At 53.4% G+C, this 21,938-nt stretch overlaps 1 protein-coding gene and 1 long non-coding RNA gene across 3 annotated transcripts in view; one reads left to right on the top strand and one right to left on the bottom strand.

Moving 5' to 3' along the window:
* Window positions 1-14,826, top strand: part of LOC139014176 (uncharacterized) — a 24,867-nt gene extending 10,041 nt beyond the window's left edge. For both annotated transcript variants that reach the window (XR_011472202.1, XR_011472203.1), the window contains exon 5: window positions 13,022-14,826. This is a non-coding gene — a long non-coding RNA (uncharacterized lncRNA). The remainder of the gene's footprint in view (window positions 1-13,021) is intronic.
* PIF1 (PIF1 5'-to-3' DNA helicase) lies at window positions 14,756-21,938 on the bottom strand. The gene is made up of 12 exons (XM_070421003.1): window positions 21,351-21,938; window positions 20,351-20,483; window positions 20,140-20,265; window positions 19,894-20,047; window positions 19,698-19,812; window positions 19,505-19,611; window positions 18,112-18,251; window positions 17,655-17,761; window positions 16,830-16,917; window positions 16,533-16,678; window positions 15,703-15,894; window positions 14,756-15,535 (listed from the first exon to the last, which is right to left on the bottom strand). The coding sequence occupies exons 1-12, from the start codon at window positions 21,906-21,908 to the stop codon at window positions 15,476-15,478; spliced, it is 1,926 nt and encodes a 641-aa protein (XP_070277104.1). The 5' UTR covers window positions 21,909-21,938; the 3' UTR covers window positions 14,756-15,475.

Raw genomic sequence — 21,938 nt, 5'->3', positions numbered from 1 at the left:
TATTTATAAACGTGTGTGTATAGCTTTTCATATAAATGGTAGACACCCTGTATACATTGCTCTGTGCCTTCTTTTACGTAAGAGAGACCTTGGAGATTCTCACACATCAGCACTTAACAGACTGACTGTTATTTTTAACATCTCTATAATACTCCATTTTGTGGATTTGCCCTGGTTTATCTAGCTTGCCCCCTTTTGGTGGACATTTAGATTGTTTCCAGTCTTGCTGTTTCAAACAAGCCTGCTGTACATAGCCTTGACATGCGTCATTTCACACAAACTTCTCTACCTGTGGGGCGATTCCTAGAAGTGGAATTACTGGGTCAAAGGGCACGTGCATTTTAATTTTTTCAGTTGCAAAACTAATACATACTGCCCTAGCCAGGCAGCTCGGCTGGAGGGTTGGAGTGTCATTTTTTGTTGTTGTTGTTGTTGTTAATCCTCACCCCAGGATATTTTTCCATTGATTTTTAAAGAGAGTGGAAAAGGAAGGGGAGAGACAGAGAGAGAAACATTGATGTGAGAGCGAGCGACACATCAATTGGTTGCCTCCTGACCACTCCCTGACCTGGACTGGGTATCAAGCCTGCAACTGAGATATGTGCCCTTGACCAGAATCAAACCTGGGACCCTTCAGTCCAAGGGCTAATGCTCTATCCACTGAGCCAAACCGGCTAGGGTAAAGTGTCATCTTGACATGCCAAAGTATCGGGTGTGATCTCTGGTCAGGGCACATACAAGAATCAACCAGTGAATGCTTGAGTGAGTAGAACAGCAAATTGATGTTTCTCTCTCTCTCTAAAATCAATTTTTATTTTATTTTTTATTTTTTTAAAATAATTTTATTGATTTTTTACAGAGAGGAAGGGAGAGGGATAGAGAGTCAGAAACATTGATTAGAGAGAAGCATCGATCAGCTGCCTCCTGCACATCCCCCACTGAGGATGTGCCTGCAACCAAGGTACATGCCCTTGACTGGAATCGAACCTGGGACCCTTCAGTCCCCAGACCGATGCTCTATCCAGTGAGCCAAACCAGCTAGGGCTAAAATCAATTTTTAAAAACACACACAAATATACAGATCTTGTAACATAGAAACCCACACCTGACACCTACATGGTCATGTCGACCAATGTCACCCCAATAAATTTAATAAAACACACACACACAAAAAAATTAATGCATACTTGTAATACAAATTTCAAACAACGCTGAAGCTCAAAGGCATGCCTCTGAGGTGGGGTTGCTCCCACTTCCTGTCTGCCTCCCTTTTCTGGACACTTCCTTCCTGGCCCTGGGCCTGCAGCTCTCAGAGCCTTCCCTGCCTGCCAGATACTGGGTCTCCCTTCCTCCTACTCCCTCACCTCTTCCTTCCTTCATCCTTCAGTAGAGATGTTACCATCTGTCCCCAGGGCCTGGGCTGGGACTGAGGCTCATAGTCAAATATAACCTATTATCTCCAAACCTATTATCTCCTACCAATGTCAGGCCCCTGGCAGTGCTTTCATGTCATAGAATGTTCAAACCAAAAGGCTAGGAGCTTCTCATCTAAACCTCATAGTCCACTTTACATAGGAAGCAACTGAGGCTCAGAGAAGAAAAATGTGGCTCAGTGAGTGGGTTTACAGAGCCAGGAAGAGAAGATACACTCTATTCAAGAATCATTTCATTCATTTAATAAACAGTTATTGAGTAACATAAGAAAACCCACTGTTAGGCACTGGGCTCCAGCAGTGAATGAGACAGAAACCTCACATTACATTCAGGGAGACCAACAAAAAACAATAGCAAGTGGACAAAACACTTTGCTTACAAGTGCCATGTAAGCATAAAGAGTGATTTGGCCCCAGAAGAGAGTGGTGATATCTGAGCTGGGACCTGAATGACAGAAAAAGACAGTTAAATCAGCATATGCAAAGGTCCTGAGGTAAGAAGAAAATTTGCGCATTTGACAGACGAGAGGAAGGCCAATGTGACTGGAGCAAATGAGGTATCAAAGGTACACAGGTCTAATCACTTCGGACCTTGGAGGCAGTGAGGTCATTCTGCAGAGCCATAAAGTCAGCTTCTCCCTACCCACTCCTCCGTCCCCAATAGCTCGTCCTGGAGGACACAGCAGGTTTGTTATAGAATCCTTGAGCCTGGCTGGTGTAGCTCAGGGTTGAGCATCGATCCATGAACCAGGAGGTTGAGGTTCAATTCCTGGTCGGGACACATGCCCAGGTTGTGGGCTCGATCCCCAGTAGAAGGCATGCAGGAGGCAGCCAATCATCATTGATGTTTCTATCTCCTCTCTCTCTGTCTCTGAAATCAATAAAAATGTATTTTAAAAATAAATAAATAAATAAGTAAATACCCCCAGATCACTAGCCATGTAGCTTGAGGCCTACTGTTGTTCATCTGTATCACCACCATCATAATGGCAACCAACCCTTAGAGGACTCTGTGAGTTATACAATTACATCTGTGTTGCAACTACTCTAGAGCTATAGTGGGAAAGCAGCCACAGACCTTACAAAAACATGTGCATGGCTGTGTTCAAATAAAACTACTGCCCTAGCCCGTTTGGCTCAGTGGATAGAGCATCGGCCTGTGGACTGAAAGTTCCCGGGTTCGATTCTATCAAGGGCACATGCCCAGGTTGCGGGCTCGATCCCCAGTGGGGGCGTGCAGGAGGCAGCCAATCAATGATTCTCTCATCATTGATGTTTCTATCTCTCTCTTTCCTTCCTCTCTGATTAAAAATATAATTTAAAAATTTTTTTAAAGTTATCTATAAAAAAAAACCCTTTACTTACAAAACCAGGCTGTGAGCCAACTCAGGTATAGTAATATGAACCTTACATGTATTAACACCTTTATAATGAGAGGCCAGACAGATAACTGTTCTGTATCTCATTTGGGTCTTGCCCTCCCCTCAACTCCCTTTGAGACTCAGGTGGCATCTCTGGATGCTGGCTCCAGAAATCCACAGACATACAGAGTTGTGCACACAGCCTGGGAGGTTAAGCACCTTGTGAAGCCTTTGTGGGCCCCCTGGATGGATAATTCCTCAGGCCGCTTCTGCCTCAGACAGTGGTGGTGGTGGTGGTGGTAATTACGGAATGCCAGCAGGAAGACAGAAACAGAGTAGGAACCATGGGCTTTCGGAATGGATAGTGCAGTCTGGGACCCCAAAGGGCCAGCTGACAAGAGGATTCCACTCAACATCTTTGCTGGAGTCTATATGGTGAGCTCTAGACAGTTGTCTTCCCAGAGAAAGGTGACTCACCTGGCCTCTGGGGGACTTCCTTTCCAAAGTGAATTGCAGAGAAAGCCTAGCTCACAGAGGAGCCCTGCGGAGGCCCCCTCAGTCACTTCTGTGCCCCCACTGTATAATGCAGGTGGATTAGACTCATTCTTTCCAACTCCGGGTATTTATGAGCACCTACTAGATATCAAAGACTACACTGGACCGCACCAGTGATGAAGCAGCCTTCAGGCAGGCCAGCTGGGAAGGCACGTGGGAGGTCTCGGCACTGGAGCCCGAACCTGAAGAGGGGGAGCTGGGGGCATTCTAGGCAGAGGGAAGGGCATGGGTGTGGGAAAACTCAGGGTGTGAGGGCCTGGTTTGGCTGGAGTGTCAGGCAAAAAGACAAGGAGAATTGGGTCCATGTAGGGCCCTGGTGTGAACTCGACCAAGGTCATCGGGAGGTGGAGAGAAGGACAAGCACTGGGCCTCACAGAGCTTGGTGGGAGGGGACCAGGGTGGGACTGTGAATCCGGGGGCCGGGCGGAGGGCAGCAGGACTGGATGGAGAGGAAAGCTGGATTTGGTAGGAAATCTGTCTCCGGAGGCTGGAAATGGGAGGCTGGAGCTAAGAGATTATGAAACAGATTGCCCAAGGTGAGTGAATAGCAGGCGGTGCGCGCCTTCTCAGGGGAGATACCGGGCGGTGCTGCAGGGAGTAAGTTTGGGAGGCTCCATTCCCCCCTCCCCTCCCCAAAGCTCTGGGAGGTCCACAGTGCGCATTAGCATGTGAAAGGCTTAGGAAGAAGGGGATGTTGACGAAGAGCTCCATTTAGCTGCCGAGTGGGGGTTGTCTCGCTGCGGCTCACTAGACTTCCTGGAAGAACATCCCAGGCAGGTAAACTTAAACAGGCATTACAAAATGTAACCCTCTGATCAGGTTGAGTATATTTTTCAAATGGTTTGAAGTAAACTAGCCTCAGAGGGATGGGTGGAGTAAGTGTGGTGGGGGCAGGTGACCTGAGCCTTGTCTATTGCTAGAAGAATCCATCTCCCCTCACAAGATTTCTAACCCAAAAGGTTAAATCCCTTTTCCACATGTGGCTCAGAGAGGTTTAGAAGCTGCCCCAAGATCACAGAGCAGAAATGTAGGGAAGTCAGGACAGGACTGGAAGCCGAGTATGTTTTACCTCAAACCCCTTGCAATTTAACCTCAAACCTTCTGGCAGTTTAACTCTGAATAGGTTGGGATTAAAAGTAGCAACGCCCTGGCTAGTGTGGCTGAGTTGGTTGCGTGCCGTCCCATGCACCCAGAGGTCACTAGTTCGATTCTTGTCGGGGCTCCGGTCTTGGGCTTGATCCCCAATAGGGAGTGTGCAGAAGGTAGGAGGTAGGGACATGGAAGGCCATGCCAGTGAGTTTCTTATTCAGCTCAGGGATGACCTTGCCCACAGCCTTGGCAGCACCAGTAGGAGCAGAGATGATGTTCTAGACAGCCCCTGAGCCGTCACACCACAGCTTCCCAGAGGGACCCTCTAAGCCAGTGGTTCTCAACCTTCTGGCCCTTTAAATACAGTTCTTCATGTTGTGACCCAACCATAAAATTATTTTCGTTGCTACTTCATAACTGTAATGTTGCTACTGTTATGAATCATAATGTAAATATCTGATCTGCAGGATGGTCTTAGGCGACCCCTGTGAAAGGGTCGTTGGACCGCCAAAGGGGTCACGACCCACAGGTTGAGAACCGCTGCTCCACAGGCTTCTGGGTGGCAGTGATGGCATAGACGATGGTCGTGAGTCCCTCACAATGCCAAACTTGTCACGGCTGATGGCCTTGGCCAGTGGTGGGCCAAGCAGTTGGTGGTGCAGGAGGCATTGCTGACAATCCTGAGGGAATTGTCATACTTCTCATGTTTCACACTCATCGCAAACGTGGGGGCATCAGCAGAAGGGAGCATAGATATGACCCTTTGGGCTCCAACCTTCAAGTGAGCTGCAGCCTTCTCCAAGGTGGTGCAGACACCAGTGGACTCCACAACATATTCAGCACCAGGATCACCCCATTGGATGTTGGTGGGATCTTGCTCCAGGGAGATGGGGATGGGCCTTCTATTGATGACAAGCTACCTGTTCTCAGCCTTGGCTGGGCCATTGAACTTGCCATGGGTGGAATAATACCGGAACATGTAGACTGTGAAGTTAAGTTCAATAAGGAGGTCACTGATGACAACAATATCCACGTTGTAGAGTTAAAAGTTGCCCTGGTGACCAGGCGCTCAATGTGGCCAAATGTACTTACCCAGTCCTGAACCATTATGTGTCAGACGGAGCTGGCACCGCACAACAAGAGCGGGCTGCCTGTTGACAGGGAGGATCAGAGCTTGGTAGTTTCTTTATGTTTATTGTGCTTGGGGTTTATTAAGTATCTTACGTCTGTAGATTTATAATTTTCATCAAATTTGGAAATGTTTCAGTTTATTTTTCTTCAAATAATCTTTTCTGTCCTTCTCCCTCCTTTGGAGATTCCAATTACACGTCGATATTAGGTCACTTGAAGTTGTCTCAGCTCACTGACGTTATTATACTTTTTTAAGCTTTTTCTCTCTGTTTTATTTTAGATAGTTTTTATTACTATGTATTCAAGTTCACTAATTTTCTGCCATGTCTAATGTTCCATTAATCCATGTAGTGTATTTTAAAAAACATCTTCTAGCCCTAGCTGGTTTGGCTCGGTGGATAGAGCGTTGGCCTGTGGACTGAGGGTCCCGGGTTCAATTTTGGTCAAGGGCACATGCCTGGTTGCAGGCCCCAGTAGGGGGCGTGCATGAGACAGCCAATCAATGATTCTCTCATCATTGATGTTTCTATCTCTCTCTCCCTCTCCCTTCCTCTCTAAAATCAATAAAAATATTTTTTTAAAAATATCTTCTATATCTCTACTTAACACAGCACTCTTTCCTTTATCTTCTTGCACCTATGCAATCGAGTTTTAATAACTGGTTTAATGTCCATGTCTCCTAATTCTGTCATCTGTGAAATTTCTGGGTAGGTTTCAATTGATTGGTTTTTCTTTCCATCACGGGCCATATTTTCCTGTTTCTTTATATACACGCTAATTTTTATTGGTTGCCAGACATTGTGAATTTTGTTTTGCTGGGCTCTATTTTCGTATTTGTATAAATATTCTTGAGCTTTGTTCTGGGGTACAGAAGTCATTTGAAAATAGTTTGGCCCTTTCAGATCTTGTTTTTGTTAGGTGGGGCCAGAACTGCATTTAGTTTGACCTACTTTTGAGCCAAAAATTCTTCTGCGTGCTCCACTCAATGCCCCATTAATTGTGAGGTTTCCACTCTGGTTGTGGGAACCAGCGCTGCTCCCAGCCCTGCGTCAGCTCCCAGGATTGTGCTAATTCCTTTGCATGGTTCTCCCTGTGCCTCCAGTGGTTCCCTCACATGGAGGCACTGCGCTGAGTTACTGAAGAGGGGCCCTCGGAGGAGCTCCAGAGCTCTCTGTGCGGCTCTCGCCTTTTCAGTCTCTGCCTTGTGGTCCCAGACCCCTGGCGTCACCTTTCCAGGGCCTAGACCACCAGACTCCACCTGCCTGCCCTGGTCTGGAAGCTTCAGGCAGTAAAGTGGGGCTCACCACATTTGTTTTCTGACTCACAGGAGTCACTACAGGGTGCCCCCCCCAAATGTATGGGCACTGTAACAGAGGATAGCTCAGTTTTGAGAATGAAATGTCTTTTTTAAAATCTTTATTGTTGACAGTATTACATAGGTCCTCCTTTCCCCCTCATTAACCTCTTCCAGCCTGCTCCCATCCGCACCCCCCAAAAATGAAATGTATTTTAATAAACACTGCCTTTATAATGATTCAAAGTGTGTATACATTTTGGGGAGACACCCTATATTTTTCATCGTCTGGCATTCAATGTCTTCAGGGCCATTGTTTCATATAGTTTGTTGGGCATTTCAGTTGTTTTAAGTGGGAATGTCAGTCCAGTCCCTGTTGCTCCACCTTGGCTGGAAGCAGGAATCCTTATGATCGTTGGTTAATTTGTTCAGCTGGCATTTATTGAGGGCAAGCCTACTGTGTGCCCACCTCACACTGGTCCTGTGGCTCTCAAAGACACCGCATGTCCCTATCTCAGGGTCTTTCGGGGGCCCTTTCCTCTCTCTGGAATGCTTTTCCCAGCTATGCATCCTCTCTCCGCTCAAAGGCCTTCTCCGTTTTCCTTGAGTAAAGCGAATTCCTCTCTTTTATTTCCCATCAGACGTAGCTTTCCTTTACAGCTTGTTTTACTAGAGTAAATAGGAATGTCTGTCTGATTCCCTGCATCCGGCTCAGGGCCAGGCACACTGTAGGTGTTCAATAAATATTTATGAATAGTGAGGTCTTTGCGTATTTCACAGAGCCTGTCATATAACAGCTCAGTCAAATTGGGGATGCTTGGCTGATGGGAACACATCTCCCTGCCCTAAGGTTGCTAGCAGGGAAGGGATTCAGGGCCCCTGGACTGAAGCCACACTCTCCTTAGTGATAACCAAAGGCCAGCGAGCCAGCCATGGAGGGCTGACAGGTGGGGTTGATGAGTTCCAGACCCAGGCCTCTGGGCCTCGGCATAGCCCGGCAGAACCGGACGCGGGGCAGGAGCCAGAGCCAAGCTTCCATGACGTCGTCTCCAAGGGCCATGCCCCTCCTTGGGCCCTGGGTGGAGCTTAGGTCTCACCCACCCCTCTCAGAACCCTCTGCCACCAGGTCCTGGGGGAAGACGGAGCCTTCCTCTTGGTTCCTGTCCCAGATCTAGTTGTGTGATCGTTGCAACTATTACAACACACACAGGACTATAGGTTGACTACAAAGTGAAAAACACTTTGTACACAGAAAACCTTTTACAAGTACTTGCTGAATTGGAAAAGCCTTAGGAAGCTTCTGTTCCAAACCCCTATTTTTGACTGAGGAAGAGACTGAGGTTTCAATGAGGTAATGTATATAGACTGCTTAGCAACAGGCTGGGGACTTTGTGTTTTATTCTAGTCTCTAACCAGCTGCCCACCTCTGGCTAAGCAACCTGTGCCTTGGTGCCTTCCTGCTTCTCGACAGCCCTCCTCCCCACCCTCAGCTGGGGGCCTGGGTCCGTCTGTCATCAATAAGGCTTATCGCTAGCATATTTTGAGCATATATGAGGTACCAAGCCTTGAGTAAAGCATGCATCATCTAATTCTTATCTAATAGGTAGTATTGTCCCCACTTTACTGATGAGGAAACTGAGGCTTGGAGGCATTAGGTAACCTGCCCAAGGCCCTACCAGTGGTTGAAGCAGTGTTCAGACCCCAGAGTGGGTGGTCTCTAAGCTCCTAGGTCTGGCTTCTCTTCCCTTGGCAGTTGCTTCTAATAACATGGATTTTCTACCAGCTACCACTTCCTGGGTCTTTGGGGGAAGCTTGCTTTCTTTTTCTCCTCTTTTTATTTATTTATTTATTTATTTATTTATTTATTTATTTTTATTGATGGATTTTAGAGAAAGAGCGGAAGGGAGAGAGAGAGAGAGAGAAACATTGATTTGTTCTGCTTACTTATGCATTCATTGGTTGCTTCCTGTGTGTGCCCTGACTGGGGATTGAACCTGCAACCTCGGTGTAGTGGGATGCTGCTCTAATCCTGAGAAGCTTTCTGAGTCTTTCTGATTTCGTGAATCATCTGAACAGGGCAACAGAGGGTCTAAAACCTCCAGTTAAGAGTCTGCCTTGAGGTCCAACTATGAGCTTTTTTTGAAGTTGGTGCTGAGGATGTCTCTGAAGGTCAAAGATAATCTGTGTCAAAAACAGGGGCCGGGGGAAGGTAGGGGAGTGAGCTGCAGCCCACAGGCCCGGCCTTTCCCTCAGCCAGTGCCTTGCCAGCTGGTTCTCTGGAAGCCCCCCTTCTATACTGCCCACCGGGTGGTGGGAGCTGCAGGTGCAGGCAGGCGAGTGGAGTCCAGCTGGTGGGAGCTCCAAGTGGGCGGGGTCACCTCTGATGGGGCCCCAGACGGTGGCCTCTTGAGGAGGTAGTGGGACTTGGCCAGCCTGAGGGGACCTCACCGATTTGAATGAAGGAGAGTGAGAGTGGGACGGGCAGCCTGTCCAGCACAGAGAGCCAGGAGTGCCGGGTAGCGTGTCCGCACCACAGTCCCCCGAGTTGAGGGGTTGTTCGTGCCCTCGGCACAGGAGGAACTGAGTCCAGGGTCGGACTGCAGGCGAGATGTGCCGACTGCCAGGTGGTGAGATGGCTTATTCTGAGGGAGGCCCCTGGGCACCATGGGAGGTTCCCAAGCCTCAGGAGGTTACCTGAGCGATGTGTGTGTGGGTTAATCAGAGGGGAAGAGAACGGAGGAGGCCAGCAGAGGCTGTCGGAGCAATCTTGGTGAGCTATGAGGTGGCCTGCGCCAGAGCAGGAGCCTAGAAAAGAGGCCTGGGGGAGTAGGGCTGGGCTGATGGGATGGCACCTCAGCTATCATCTATCCAACCCATGTGTTTTCCACAAGGAAACTGAGGCCCAAACAGGAAAAGGGGCTTGCCCAAGGGCACACAATAGGTTAATGGTAGAACCAAGCTAGAAAGACCCTGGGAAGCTCAGGGACACCCCTATTAAACAAGGAGCTGAATCTCCTCCTATAATAGACGCTCCTCCCCCAGGAATCAGGTCCACACCAGCTTGGCTTCTGTCTCATAGTGGGACCCCTGGCCTCCCTTCCCCTTCCCTGGGCCACAGTTTGCTCATCTGTGAAATGAGACCACTGGACCAGCTGACCGATCTGGCCCTTTCTGCGCTCAGTGCTCGGAGGAAGAAGAGGCCAGGCCTTCTTCCTCACTCTGTCCCCCGACCCCTGAGTCCAGCCGCAGCCTGACACTGATGGGGAGCGGGGTGGGGGGGGGGCAGCCTGTTGTGGCTCACGTGCCTGAGGAATGAGTGCCTGGTCCCGAGGAGGCAACATGATCTGCAAAGGATCCCTGACCCTCTCCCTTTGAACCCTGGAGAGGGCGGCTCAGTCATGTGAGGACACAGGCGGATTAGTGGGGCTGAGATGGGAGGCTGGAGGGCCACCTAGAGAAAGACTGGGAAGAGGGGAGAGCAGGCATCAGGAGAGTAGGGCCTTGGGCCTCAAAGAGAAAGAACTGAGCTGCTGGGAAGGGCTCTGCTGGGTCCTGCAGTGGGAAGGTGGGGGGCGGGGGCGGGGGGCAGGAACCCAGGAGGAGGGGAGAAGTGTGGGCCTGCGGAAAAGAGGAGGGAGGCAGAAGGCAGGAGTCAGGGCCCGCCTGAGAGGTGAAACAGGCAGAAGAGTATGTGCAGGGGCTTTGAGTGAGGCCTGGTGTCTGACAAGAGTCACTGTCGGTGTCGCATATAGACCCTTCCGCTCACTGGCGGTGTGGCCTTGGGCAGGTCTCTTGGCTTCTCTGAGCCTCAGATTCTAAAACCAAAGAGCAGTTGTGTTTCATTCTCACACTGGGCAGGCTGTGAGATCAGATTTCAATCCTACCCCAGATCCTCCCTCTCCCCTCACTAGCTACCCTGGTTGCACCACTTCTTCACCCAAGCATACACCACGCCCCCCCCAGGGCCTGGGGGCTAGCATCATCCCCCATCCTCCCACCCCCAGGTAGTGAGGGCTGTCTCAGCCCCTCTAAGAGGTTCTAGCCAATCTAGGGCCTAAGAAGTGAGGGGACCAAAGTGAAGGCGGGGGTGGGGGCAAGGACTTTCCCAAGCTCACGGTGGTAGGAGGGAGCCATGCCTCTTGCCCCCATGTCCCCCTCCCCCCTCCAGCCTCCGATGGGATACTTGAGGCTCTCCTCCTCTTTCCCGAAGCCCTGCTTGTCTTCTGCATAACAAGGAGAGAATGTTATTTAAAAGGAGATCAGGAGATTTGCCTTAAATAGGCATGGAGTGCGGTGCCAGGGCCCTGGTGAAGGGGGCGGGGGTAGGGGGTGGAGAGGAGGTGGAGGGAGGGGAGGAGGCCACCCTGCGTGGTTGTGAGAAAGGAGTGGAGCTGAAAACCTGCCCAGGGATGTGCACAGTCCTCCACAGTTTACCAAGCACAGTCCCAGGGTCCACCCGACAGCAGATGGTCAAGCTGGGCTTATTCCCACCCCACCTCCATTCTGAGGAGGAGGAAACTGAGGCCCAGGTCGGGGAACTGACATGTACTAGCTACCAGGTGGCATCTGATGCTGGATGCCATGGTCTTTCCACTGCAGCTCCCAGAGCTGGGAGGTGTTCAGGGAGGCGAAGAGCCCAGAAGATAGGGCTTCCTATAGTGGGGATGGGGGTGTCTGTGGGGTGGGGGTGTCGTGGAGCCTCTTAGACACCTGCCTCCACCCTCGGTTCGGTTCCCAGGTCTTTGGCTCCTGCCCCCAGGTTGCCCTTGCCGGCCTTCCCAGCCCCAGCTTGTACCTGGACGCCCTCCTCACTCTGTACCTTCCCAGGTGAGCTGGGCCTCTGCTTACCCAATACAAGCCGGGGAGGGGGGGAGGGGCAGCGTGGGAGAAGTATCTGCTGGGAGACCGTGAGGCTAAAGGAGCGAGCTGGAGCCAGGGGTGAGAGGCATGGTCACTGCCCGCCCTGCAGGGCTTGTCTGGTACCTGGAATTCACTCACTTCCCTATTCAGTGTCTCCTTCCAAGCCTCTCCCCTTCCATCGTGGCCCCTCCCAGCCGTTTATGGCTCAGCGGGTGATGCTCTTGGAATCCTAAAGAAATGGAGTTTTGAGTGTGGAATTTCTCGGGCAAAGCTAGGGGCCAGAAGGCACCCCATGCTCCTTTTTGCAAAGGCCCTGAACACTGAGATGAAGCCTCAGACACTGGGTGTCCAGCCTGGCCTCACCATCAGCCTTGAGACTTTGAGCTGCCCACCTGTGTCTATCTCCTCCTCTGTAAAGTAGATCTAAAGATGGCCCTCATACATGCTTGATAATAAGAGGGACAGAGCTCTAGCCGGTTTGGCTCAGTGGATAGAGTCTCAGTCCTCGGACTGAAGGGTCTCGGGTTCGATTTCTGTCAGGGACACGTACCTCGATTGCAGGCTCGATCCCTGGCCCAGTCATAGGAGGCAACCAATCAATGTGTCTCTCTCACATCGATGTTTCTCTCTCTCTGTTTCTCCTCTCCTGTTCTACTTTCTCTAAAAATCAATGGAAAAAATATCCTCGGTTGAGGACTAACAAAAAAGAAGAAGAAGAAGGAGAAGAAGAGGGAGAAGAGAGAAAAAAAGAGGGGCAGTTGTGACAAATGCACTCACAGATCAGGGCTGAGACCTCATGTTCGTTGGGAGACAGAGAGGGGAAAACTTCACTCGCCCCTTCCTCTTAGTGGGTGGGCACAGTCTGTGTCTTCTGGAAGACTGAAAGAAAGCAGTCACTTAATCTGGGCTCTGGTGAATTCTTTGTTATTCTCCAGGCCACTCGGGAGGCAGGGAAAGGGTAGGGATGGGGAGGAGGGGTGCAGGATGGCCACTTTAGGTAAGTAATGAAGGACAAAAAGAGCTACCCAGGAGGGTTTCCCGCACGCCTGGCCCCATCCAGCTCTTGCCCTGACTTCATTGGTCAGCTGTTACCATTTCACTAATGGTGAAACTGGGGCTGAGGGTTTAGGCAGCACGTCCAAGGTCACACGGGAAGTGGGAAGCCAGTATCTGATTTCAGGGCCTTCTACTAAAAACCCCAGGATCCTGGGACTTGGGTTCCAGACCCAGCTTGCAGTGTAGCCTTGGCCGAGTCACCTAATCTCTCAAGAGACTGATTAGTTTTCTCTCCCCTTCAGGTGGGGATAATGTTCCCCTGTCTTCTCGGGGTTATTGTGAAAAAACCAGAGTGCTAATGAGCACAAACCATAAGGTACTCAACTGATACCAGGCACAAGCTTCTCAAGAAAGGAACCTCCTCCTCTGCTCTTCCTGGGCTCCCAGCTCCTGAGGTATCCATGTGCCCCAACAAGGCAACAGACAAAGGATCGTCCAGGTCTCTGGGAAGGGACTGACCGACCACTTGGCACCACCTAGTGGTCCACGGTGTGTGGTGCTTGGCCAGGGTGCTCTGAGATTGAGGGTTTGAGCATGACCATTGGCCCCGTGGGGGTGGGCAGAATATGCCAGCCCCTCAGAAAGGATGAGGTCATGCCTAGCTAAGCCCTCCCCTGGCCACTCCCATGAGGATACATGACGGTGGGCACTCCACCAGTCCCCATCTCAGCCCACATCTCACTCCCAAGGGGAGGCCAAGGGCTCTCTTCCAGCTCTGCCACTGCCTCACTCCCAGGACTCAGCCGCCTCCCCTGCAGAATTGGAGTAATCATCCCCTGCCTCTCAGGGAGCCTGGAACAGTGGTGTGTTCTTTCATGTATCAACCATTTTATGAAGTGTCTCCTTTCTAAAGTCATCATGCTGAGAGCTGTGGGGATACAAGGGCTGCTAAGCCAAGTTTCTTGCTACCAAGGCACCTGCCTTATTCTAGGGCAGTGGTTCTCAACCTTGGCTGCACATTAGAATCACCTGGGAATCCTTAAAATCCTGATTTCTGGGCCCCATCCTCTGGAAATTCTGTTTCTTTGTTATCAGGTGGGGCCACAACATTAGTAACAAAGAAGCAGAATTTCCGGAGGATGAGGCCCAGAAATCAGGATTTTAAAAAGATTCCCAGGTGATTCTAATGTGCAGCCAAGGTTGAGAACCACTGTTCTAGGGGAAGACAGACTTGTAAGTTGATCATTGCCCTCAAGGCAGATGCACTGAGGAGGAGAGCATCTGCACAATGAGGACAGGACTTGCTGATGCCCAGGCAGGCTCGTGAGGAAGCCATCTTTCAGCAGAGCAAGTCCATATGACACCAGGGAAAGCTGAAACCAGTGCCTGGGTGAGGAGAAAGGGCTGGGAGGGTGAGGGGTGCTTTGGCAGTGTGTGTCGAGGATGGGGTCAGAGAGGAGAATCCCAGGAGAGGACCCTCGGGCATCCTCAACAGCCCAGCTCTGGGGATGATGTAAGATCCATCTCCCAGCAGAAGACCCGGTACCTCCTGCACCTTCATGCACCTTCAGCTCCTGCCAGAGGCTGCAGGACCTGCATGGGAGACCAAGCCCAGCCAGCCACACACCTGCCTTTAGGTCTGGACTGAGTGATGTGAGCAGGCAGAAGAGTTCAGGACTCCTTCCCCTGGTGGCTGTGAAAGGCGCCCAGGGGTGGCCAGAGGTCCTCCTGGCCAGCTGCCCCAGCTCCACTCCTGCCAGTGTTTCTAGCCTCCCTGGTTCCCACTGTTCCCAAGCCTGGGTTTCTGGGCTCCTCATATCACTTCTTCGAGCTAGCCTTCTGTTCCATTACCTTCCTCTCCTGCTTAAGTTATCCCCAGTCTGTTTCTCCTGTTCCCATCCACGAACCGGCAACCTCCTAGTGCATGGGAAGATGCTCAACCAACTGAGCGACACCAGCCAGGGCAGGGGTGTGCCTTCTTAAAGAGAGCCGAGGAACCCACAGTCCTTACATAATTCACAAGTTTATTTGTCCTAAATAAATACCATCTGAGTACCCATATATGCATAACCCATGGACACGGACAATAGGGTGGTGAAGGCCTGGGGCGGGGGGTGGGGAAAAAGGGGACCTATGTAATACTTTCAACAATATTTATTAAAATAAATAAATAAATAAATAAACTCAACCGGAGAACATCCATTTTAATCCTCACTCACTATTTCTTTCCCCAAAAAGCAGCTTAAGAGATGGGCGCGCAGTGTGCTGTGCGTGTCCTCACGTCAGGCTCAGGCGGGAGCTGGGCCCGGCTGTGGGAGGCTGGGCCTGGCTGTGAAAGTACCTCAGGGTCCCTTCTCCATTTGGGGCCTGTACCGGCCTGAGTCCCACAGGACCCGCGTGCCTCTTCCTGCTCCTGAACACCTCTCCTCTGCAGCCCAAAGGGGGCAGCCCTCATGACGGTGGTCCCATGGCCAGCCCTCTGTCCTCTAACACCAGATACCGCCACAGGCCCATTCCCAACTGGCACACAAAGACTATTCCTGACTCTGGAAGCAGCTCACCCAGCGCAAGGGGAGAAACTGAGGCACAGCTGGCAAATGGGTGGGAAGCATTATCCCTGTACCCGTGCCAGGAGGCTGAGAGACCCTAATGACGGGAGAATGGGCACTGACCATCCTCCCCTGCTCTCTCCTGGGGTCCCAGCTCACTCAGGAATGGGAGGAGGGGGAGACCATCTTCTGTCTTCTCTTTGTGGCTCAAAGGTTTGGATCCACATTCTCCTGGTCTGAGGCTGCTTCATCATCATTTGGGGACTCCTAGATTGAAGCCAGGGAACCTGAGTCACGAGCTTCTGCTGTCCTCCAGGGCCACAGCCTGGGGGCCAGCATCTCCTTCCTCTTGCCCCGTCCACAATGGAGCCAGAGAAGGCTCTGCCACCCCTACCCAGGGTCCCTTGGCCCACCACTGGGTGACTCCCTCTTACCAGGCCGAGGCCACCGCCCTGCCGCAGGGTGGCATAGAAGCGTAGCACACGGGGGTCACAGCGAACCACCGTGGGGTCAAAGTCCAGCACACGCAGGCCCTGCAGGCTGCAGGCCCGGGAAAGGGCCACGTAGGCCTGGCCACTGGCAAACACGCGGCCCAAGGAGATCTCCACGCAATCCAGGGACATGCCCTGGGGATGGAGAGACAGAGATGGAGCCGGCTCTGCCTGAAGTCCTTTGTGCCCAAGAGCCTGACCCACCTCACCAGCCCAGCTATTGCCCCTGGATCTCCTGGCTCAGTCCCGAGGTTCTCAAGGCAGAGGGCTAGGCTGACCCTGGATGGGCATCTGAGCAGGAGGGGCTCCAGGAGATACATCCAGGATAAGTGAGAGGGGTAGGGGTGGAAGGAAAGAACTCGGGCCTGGATCAGACCGGCATGGAAAGGAATCCGGCTCTGCCTCTCACTAGTTGTGTGGCCTTGGACATGTTACTTAACCGCTCTGAGCCTCCGTTTCCTCCTCTGTAACACAGGAATGACGATTCCGTCTGCACTTCATACAGGTGTTGTAAGTATTAAAGTTAACATGTCTGGTAGTGGCTCAGAAAGTGCAGGGCAGGAGATGACGGGGGCAAGTATATGGATCCCAGAAAGGAAGAGCATGGATGGGAAATGCACTCAAGAAAGGTTTATCCTACAACTGGTCTGGAACTTTGCCTCCAGGGCAAGCTCAACTCCCATAAAGCCTTTAAGGCCTCCCTCAAATTGCCCCTCGCCTATTTCGTCCCCCCTCTGCCCTGCCCTGCCCCACCCCCCGCCCTGGCTGCTCACCTGGCTCTTGTGGATGGACATGGCCCAGGCCAGCTGGAGGGGCAGCTGCTGCCGGCTGAGGAGCCGGCCCCCAGTGGTCTGCACCGTCCAGCGTTCAGCACGGATGACCTCGGTGACTCCACACAGAAACCGTACCTGGGGCAGCCCTGAGGGATGCATGGAGAAGTCCCGCTTTGCAGCCCTGTTTCAGGGCTCAGCGGAGAAGCAGGCCTCACCTTTGCATCCTAGACTCTTTCTCTTCACACTTACCCTGGGCCCTGTTGCCCCAAGCAGTAGGTCTGCACCCCCATCACTCACCTCTCCCCTCAGCCTCGAAGCCGACCACCACCCCTCGGGCACCATTCACCAGGCCCTGGGACACCGCTAAGTTCTTCACCAACATCACCTGCAAGGGAAAGAAGGCATGGAGAGCTGCCCCATTCCTGTGCCTGGCCTCGGGCCCAGGGGCCACTGCTGTGGTTTGGGAGGCTGGGGCTGTCATGGAGGGGCACTGAGTCCTACTTTTAGCTTAGCCACCAGCTGACTGTGTCCCCGTGCAGCAAGATGCTTTATTTTCCTGGTCTCGGTTTCCCCTTGTGTCAAGGGGACGGACATTGCTCGGGAGCAGGTAAAGAGCAATAGGGTCACAGACATCATAGGGCTTTGAAAACTTCCACATTTGTTGGGGGGTATATGTGGGCCACAACCTCGAGGGCCAGCCCCCAGCTGCCATCCCTCTTCCAACCACATGGTGCCTGCACTTTCCCCTTGGGTGCCCTTTGGAACCTGAGAAAAGGCTCCCATGTGGCCCACCCCCGACATAGTGGAAGGAAGGAGGACTCTCATAGCAGAGGGTACGCTGCGGAAGGCACCTGTGTGGGGGAGATATTTCACTCCCTGATTGAGAGATGAAACAAAGCTTCCGCAAGGACAAGGGGCTTATCCAAAGCAACGCTGCCTGGAGCTCCAGACGTTGACACAGGAAGGCAGTGGAAAGCTAAAGACAGGAAGGTGGGTGGGAACAGGAGGAAGGGAGTTTGCTGTGGTCACAGCTGGGCCCTCTAGCTGTGGAGCAGGCTGGGCAGAGGGGCAAAGGTTGGGGAGGCCCAAGCTCCCAGGGTCTAGGCCCTGCTTCCCACACACCTGGGCCCCCAGCTTTAGCTGAAGGAGCTTGCTCACGGGACACTGGGCATCCAGAGTCCGGGCTTGCTCAGGGTCACTGTCCATGGCCTCAAAGCTGTGTACCTCACCTGGGGAAGGAGTGAGGCAATAAGATTACTAGTTACTTGTGGCTTCGTTTCCAAAAACACATATCAGACCAGGTAACAGGGATAGCTCAGGCCTATCTGGAGCTTTAGAATCAGAGACCTGAATTTAAGACTCACTTCCAGCATCTTCTGGCAGAGTGACCTTGACCCTTTCAAGGTCACACCTCTCAAAACCAGTTACCTCTGTAAATATAAGGGCCTTATGGCCACAGAGGTTGGGGCCTGGGTATTTATCCCAAGGCCCCAGGCTGCCAGGAATGGGGGGTGGGGGCTGACATACCTGCCTGATAGCCTCCCCAGCTGGTACTACCCAGCCCTGGCTCCCTGCTCACCTGGCAGGTCCCGCAGCCACTTCTCATTGGTAAGAGCCACGTCATCCTGGTGGGTGCAGAGCCTGGTGGCTACAATTCCGTCTCGCCCCACCTTGTGGGTGGCCGTAGCCTGGAGCTGGCGGGTCACCTCATTTGAGCACCTGTGGGGGCTGGGCTTTAGAGCAGAGCCCATCTGAATGCCAGGGAAGGTGGGGCATGTGGATGGTATGGCCCAAGCCGCAGGCAATGGGTCAGGCCTGGGGACTAGACAGGGGCACGAGGGCAAGATTTGCCGGCCAACTTATCCTTTTCCACTTGGACCCCGTACATGGGGACTGAGCATAGTGTGTGTGTGGGTTTGTGTGTGTGTGTGTGGGGGGGGGGGGGGTACTTGGCTATGATCATGGGTGGGTACCCTTTCCTTTGCTTGCCCCCAGGAAGAAGCTAGCAACCCTCCCATTCCCAGCACTCCTTGGGAAGTCTGGTATGCTGAGTGGGCACAGTCCAGAGGTTTAGAGGACCTAGACCAGGAGCTGATGTTGATACCTGTAATACTGGTAGCCTATAATCTAGATGACAATGTTCTAGCCCCTGGCCTGCTGCCTTGGGGGGGAAAATTGAGCCTGTGTTTCTATTTCTCTCCATCTACAGTCTTCCTCCATCCGGGGAGGCCTAGGTACCGCAGCACTACTGTGGGAGGAAGGAGGACAACTTGGGTCCCTCTCTCCCTGCTCTGCCACTCAGCGTTCCTCTTGTCCCGTGCATGCTGGTGCGTGCTGTGCACCTTCCTACCCGCCTCCTGTCCCCAGGCATAGAGAGCAGCTCACCTCCACTACCCTCCCCCAAGCCCATCCCAATCTGACCTGGCTTTCAAGGCCCAGCTCTGGCTCAAGTCATCTGCCTTCCTGGCCTGTCCACTCCCATGTTAGAGTAGTTGTAGCATTTCAACCGTTTGTCCTAGCTGGGCAGGGATCATGTCTCAATGTTCCCCACCCCCACCTCTACCACCACCACCAAGTGACCCCACAGGCTTTAAGAGTGGAAGGAAAAAAAGAAAAGAGTGGAAGGAACCTAGATTTTAAAGTCAGACCTGGGATTAAATTCCAGCCCTGACTTTGGGCAAGTCACTTCGCCCCTGAGAACCCAAGCTTTTGCATCTGTGAAATGGGAGTGTCGATATCTTGGAATTCTTCTTGTGTGTCCATCTGACCATAGTTCCCTGACACCTACTCTGTGCCAGGCCTTGTGCTGGGTGATGGGGACCCGCCCTGGGGAGGCAGGAGCTCAATATTCACAAAGTGACCATCCTCTATGGGCCCAGGAAGCATTTCTTCCTCTTGTTTGGGTCCCCATGCTCCCCTGTGACCACACTTGGGTCCCCATCTGCAGGCCCCTCTCTATTCACAGAGCCCACCTGCCCAGTCTCACAGCCTGCAGCAGAGAGATGAAGGTCTGGTCTGCCTGCCTCCACACCTTGGTCAGCTCCAGGGTTACCGGGACACACCTCTTCCAGCTCTTGGCCTGATGGGGGAGGAAGGGGGTCAGGGAGCAGAGCAGACGCCTTGGGGGGGGGGTGGGCGGGGGCAGGACAGGAGGGTGAGTGGTACCTGGAAGCAGAACTGTGGGGGCTGGAAGCCCTTGGTTACAGGCGGCAGCTGCAGGAAGTCCCCACAGATGATGAGCTGGATCCCTCCGAATGGCTTATCCTGCTGCCGGACAGTTCTGGAGAGGAGTGAGCAGTGCTTTAGCAGCGAGGATCCTCATGGAAACCACCAGATCCCAGCCCTCACTGCACACACTGACCTGGCCACGGCCTCTAGCTTGTCAAACAGATCTGCCTCCACCATGGAGATCTCATCGATGACCAGCCGCTGGCAGTTCAGCCAGCCCTGCCGCACACCTGGCCGCTGGGCCAGGGCCACACATTGGGCCAGGGGAGCCTGACCCGAGCCGATGCCTGTGAGTGACATTATTCAGCTGAGACCCCGGCCCTGTCTCAACCCTGACTTCCCCTTCCTCCCTTCCCACAGGCCTGGCTCGCTCACTTACCTGCAAAGGCATGGAGGGTGGTACCCCCGATGTGGCAGGCCGCCACCCCCGTGCTGGCGGTGGTCACAGTGCCTGTGGGAGGCAGTGAGCCCAGGATACGCTTCAGCAGATAAGACTTCCCTGTCCCTGGGCAGAGGGCAAAGTCAAGACCACCTCTCTTCCATCCCGCCCTCCACCATCCCCCCCCCCCCCCGACTCTGCCCCCCACTACCTGCACTCCCAGTGAAGAAAATGCTCTGGCCTTTCAGGACGACCCTCAGCACTGCAGCCTGCTCCTCAGAAAGCTGTGGTTTAGCGGGGGCCAAATTCAGCTTCTTCACAGGCAGGGGCCACCTTGGGGCTTCCTGTGGGGACAGGGTGTCTCAGAGCCTCCCCCCATACTCTAGGCATTGCCACCACCCCCACCACCCCCAATCACCACCACCTTCTTAGCCCAGGTGCAATGCTAGGCCTGGTAGCCCTTGTGTCTCTGCTGGCTTCACTCCTTGGAGCCCCTGGGCAGCCTTGGTTCACCTGGAGATCTTGCCAGTGACTTCTGGGGTCCAGGTCTCCCCTTGACGAAGGGATCAAGGCTGGGTCTCCACTGACTCCTCGTGCCCTGAAGACCAGGGTCTGGGTCCTTAGCCTCCTCCCGGGGTTCCCTAACTCTCCTGGTCCTCTCACCCATCCTTTTTTCTCACTTCTCACTGCAATGAACCTCAAAACACCCAAGCAAAATCCTGCCTAGCCAGGTTCCCTTCTCCCCCATCCTTATCTTCCCACCCCCTTAGTCTCCACCCCTGTGGTCTGAGATCCATCTGCCCCAGATCACAAACTGTCAAAACCACCAGACTTTGTCCCTATCCCCATCTGATCGGACCTGTTGGCTCCCCCTTATACTGCTGACCACTTGGTTTTTTCCAAACGCCCCTCTCCTTCTCTTTATCTTTTGAAGTTTCCTTTCCAGGCCTCCTTCTCTGCTTTCTCTTTTAATGTGACCTGGGCCACCCTTTTCCTATTCGGGCTTACCCGGTCTCAGAGATTGCACTATGAGAAACACACAATTCCCGCATCTCGGTTCTACTCAGATGTCCGATGGGCATCTCCTCTGAGATAACCAGCAGCCCCCTCAAATACCATCACCACCACCACCCCCAACTTGGGTCTCCTTGGTCCCTTCCAACTCAGCGGCACACCCAGTCCCCAAGGCATACCCCCTTTCCTGTCCTCACGGTGTTGGGCTCGGCCCCCACCCGCGACTCCGTGGGCCGCTCCACCGGCGTCACGTCCTGGCCCCGGGTGGCCGCTGCGCGCCGAAGCTCTTCGGGCTGCACGGGGCTGATGGTGAAGAAGTCGCGGGGCCTCGGGCCGAGCAACTGCGTGCGGGCGGAGGACGGCCCGGGACCTGGCGCCGCGGCCAGTTTGAGTCGCAGCAGGCGCAGGAAGCGGCGCAGGCGGTCCGGGGCGCAGTCCGAGAGCAGCAGCTGCACCGCGCCCGCCCGGGGCGCGCCGTCGGCGGGGAGCCGCAGGGTGCTGCGCCCCGAGGCGGCGAAGCGCGTGAAGAGGCGCGCCGCGCGCAGGGGGAAGCAGCGCGGCCGCTCCGCGGGCCCCGGCGCCTGCAGCCGCAGCATCAGCTCGCGGCGCTCGTTCCGACCCAGACTCAGCTCCGCGGAGCGCAGCGCCTGGCGCCTTCGCGGCTGCCCGCCGGGGCTCAGCTCCTCCACAGCCACGCGGCACCGCAGCTCCGCGTCCTCGCATTCCGCGGCCGCCGCCAGGGAACCCGACAGCATCGCCACCGCCTCCGCAGGTCTGCAAAGGGA

This window comes from Myotis yumanensis, unplaced genomic scaffold (assembly GCF_028538775.1).
Source record: "Myotis yumanensis isolate MYYU_CA2020_CCGP unplaced genomic scaffold, mMyoYum1.0.hap1 SCAF_1, whole genome shotgun sequence".
NCBI lineage: Eukaryota > Metazoa > Chordata > Mammalia > Chiroptera > Vespertilionidae > Myotis > Myotis yumanensis.
Note: the sequence above shows the minus strand (reverse complement) of the source record. Positions and strands in the feature narration are given on the sequence as shown.

Excerpts from the sequence above, each read along its gene's own strand:
- PIF1 (XM_070421003.1), bottom strand. The coding sequence starts at position 21,908 with ATGCTGTCGGGTTCCCTGGCGGCGGCCGCGGAATGCGAGGACGCGGAG. Across the intron at positions 20,048-20,139 it reads CACCCTCCATGCCTTTGCAG|GCATCGGCTCGGGTCAGGCT; the intron begins GTAAGTGAGCGA and ends TGTCACTCACAG. Across the intron at positions 15,536-15,702 it reads AGGGCGGTGGCCTCGGCCTG|GAGTCCCCAAATGATGATGA; the intron begins GTAAGAGGGAGT and ends GCTTCAATCTAG.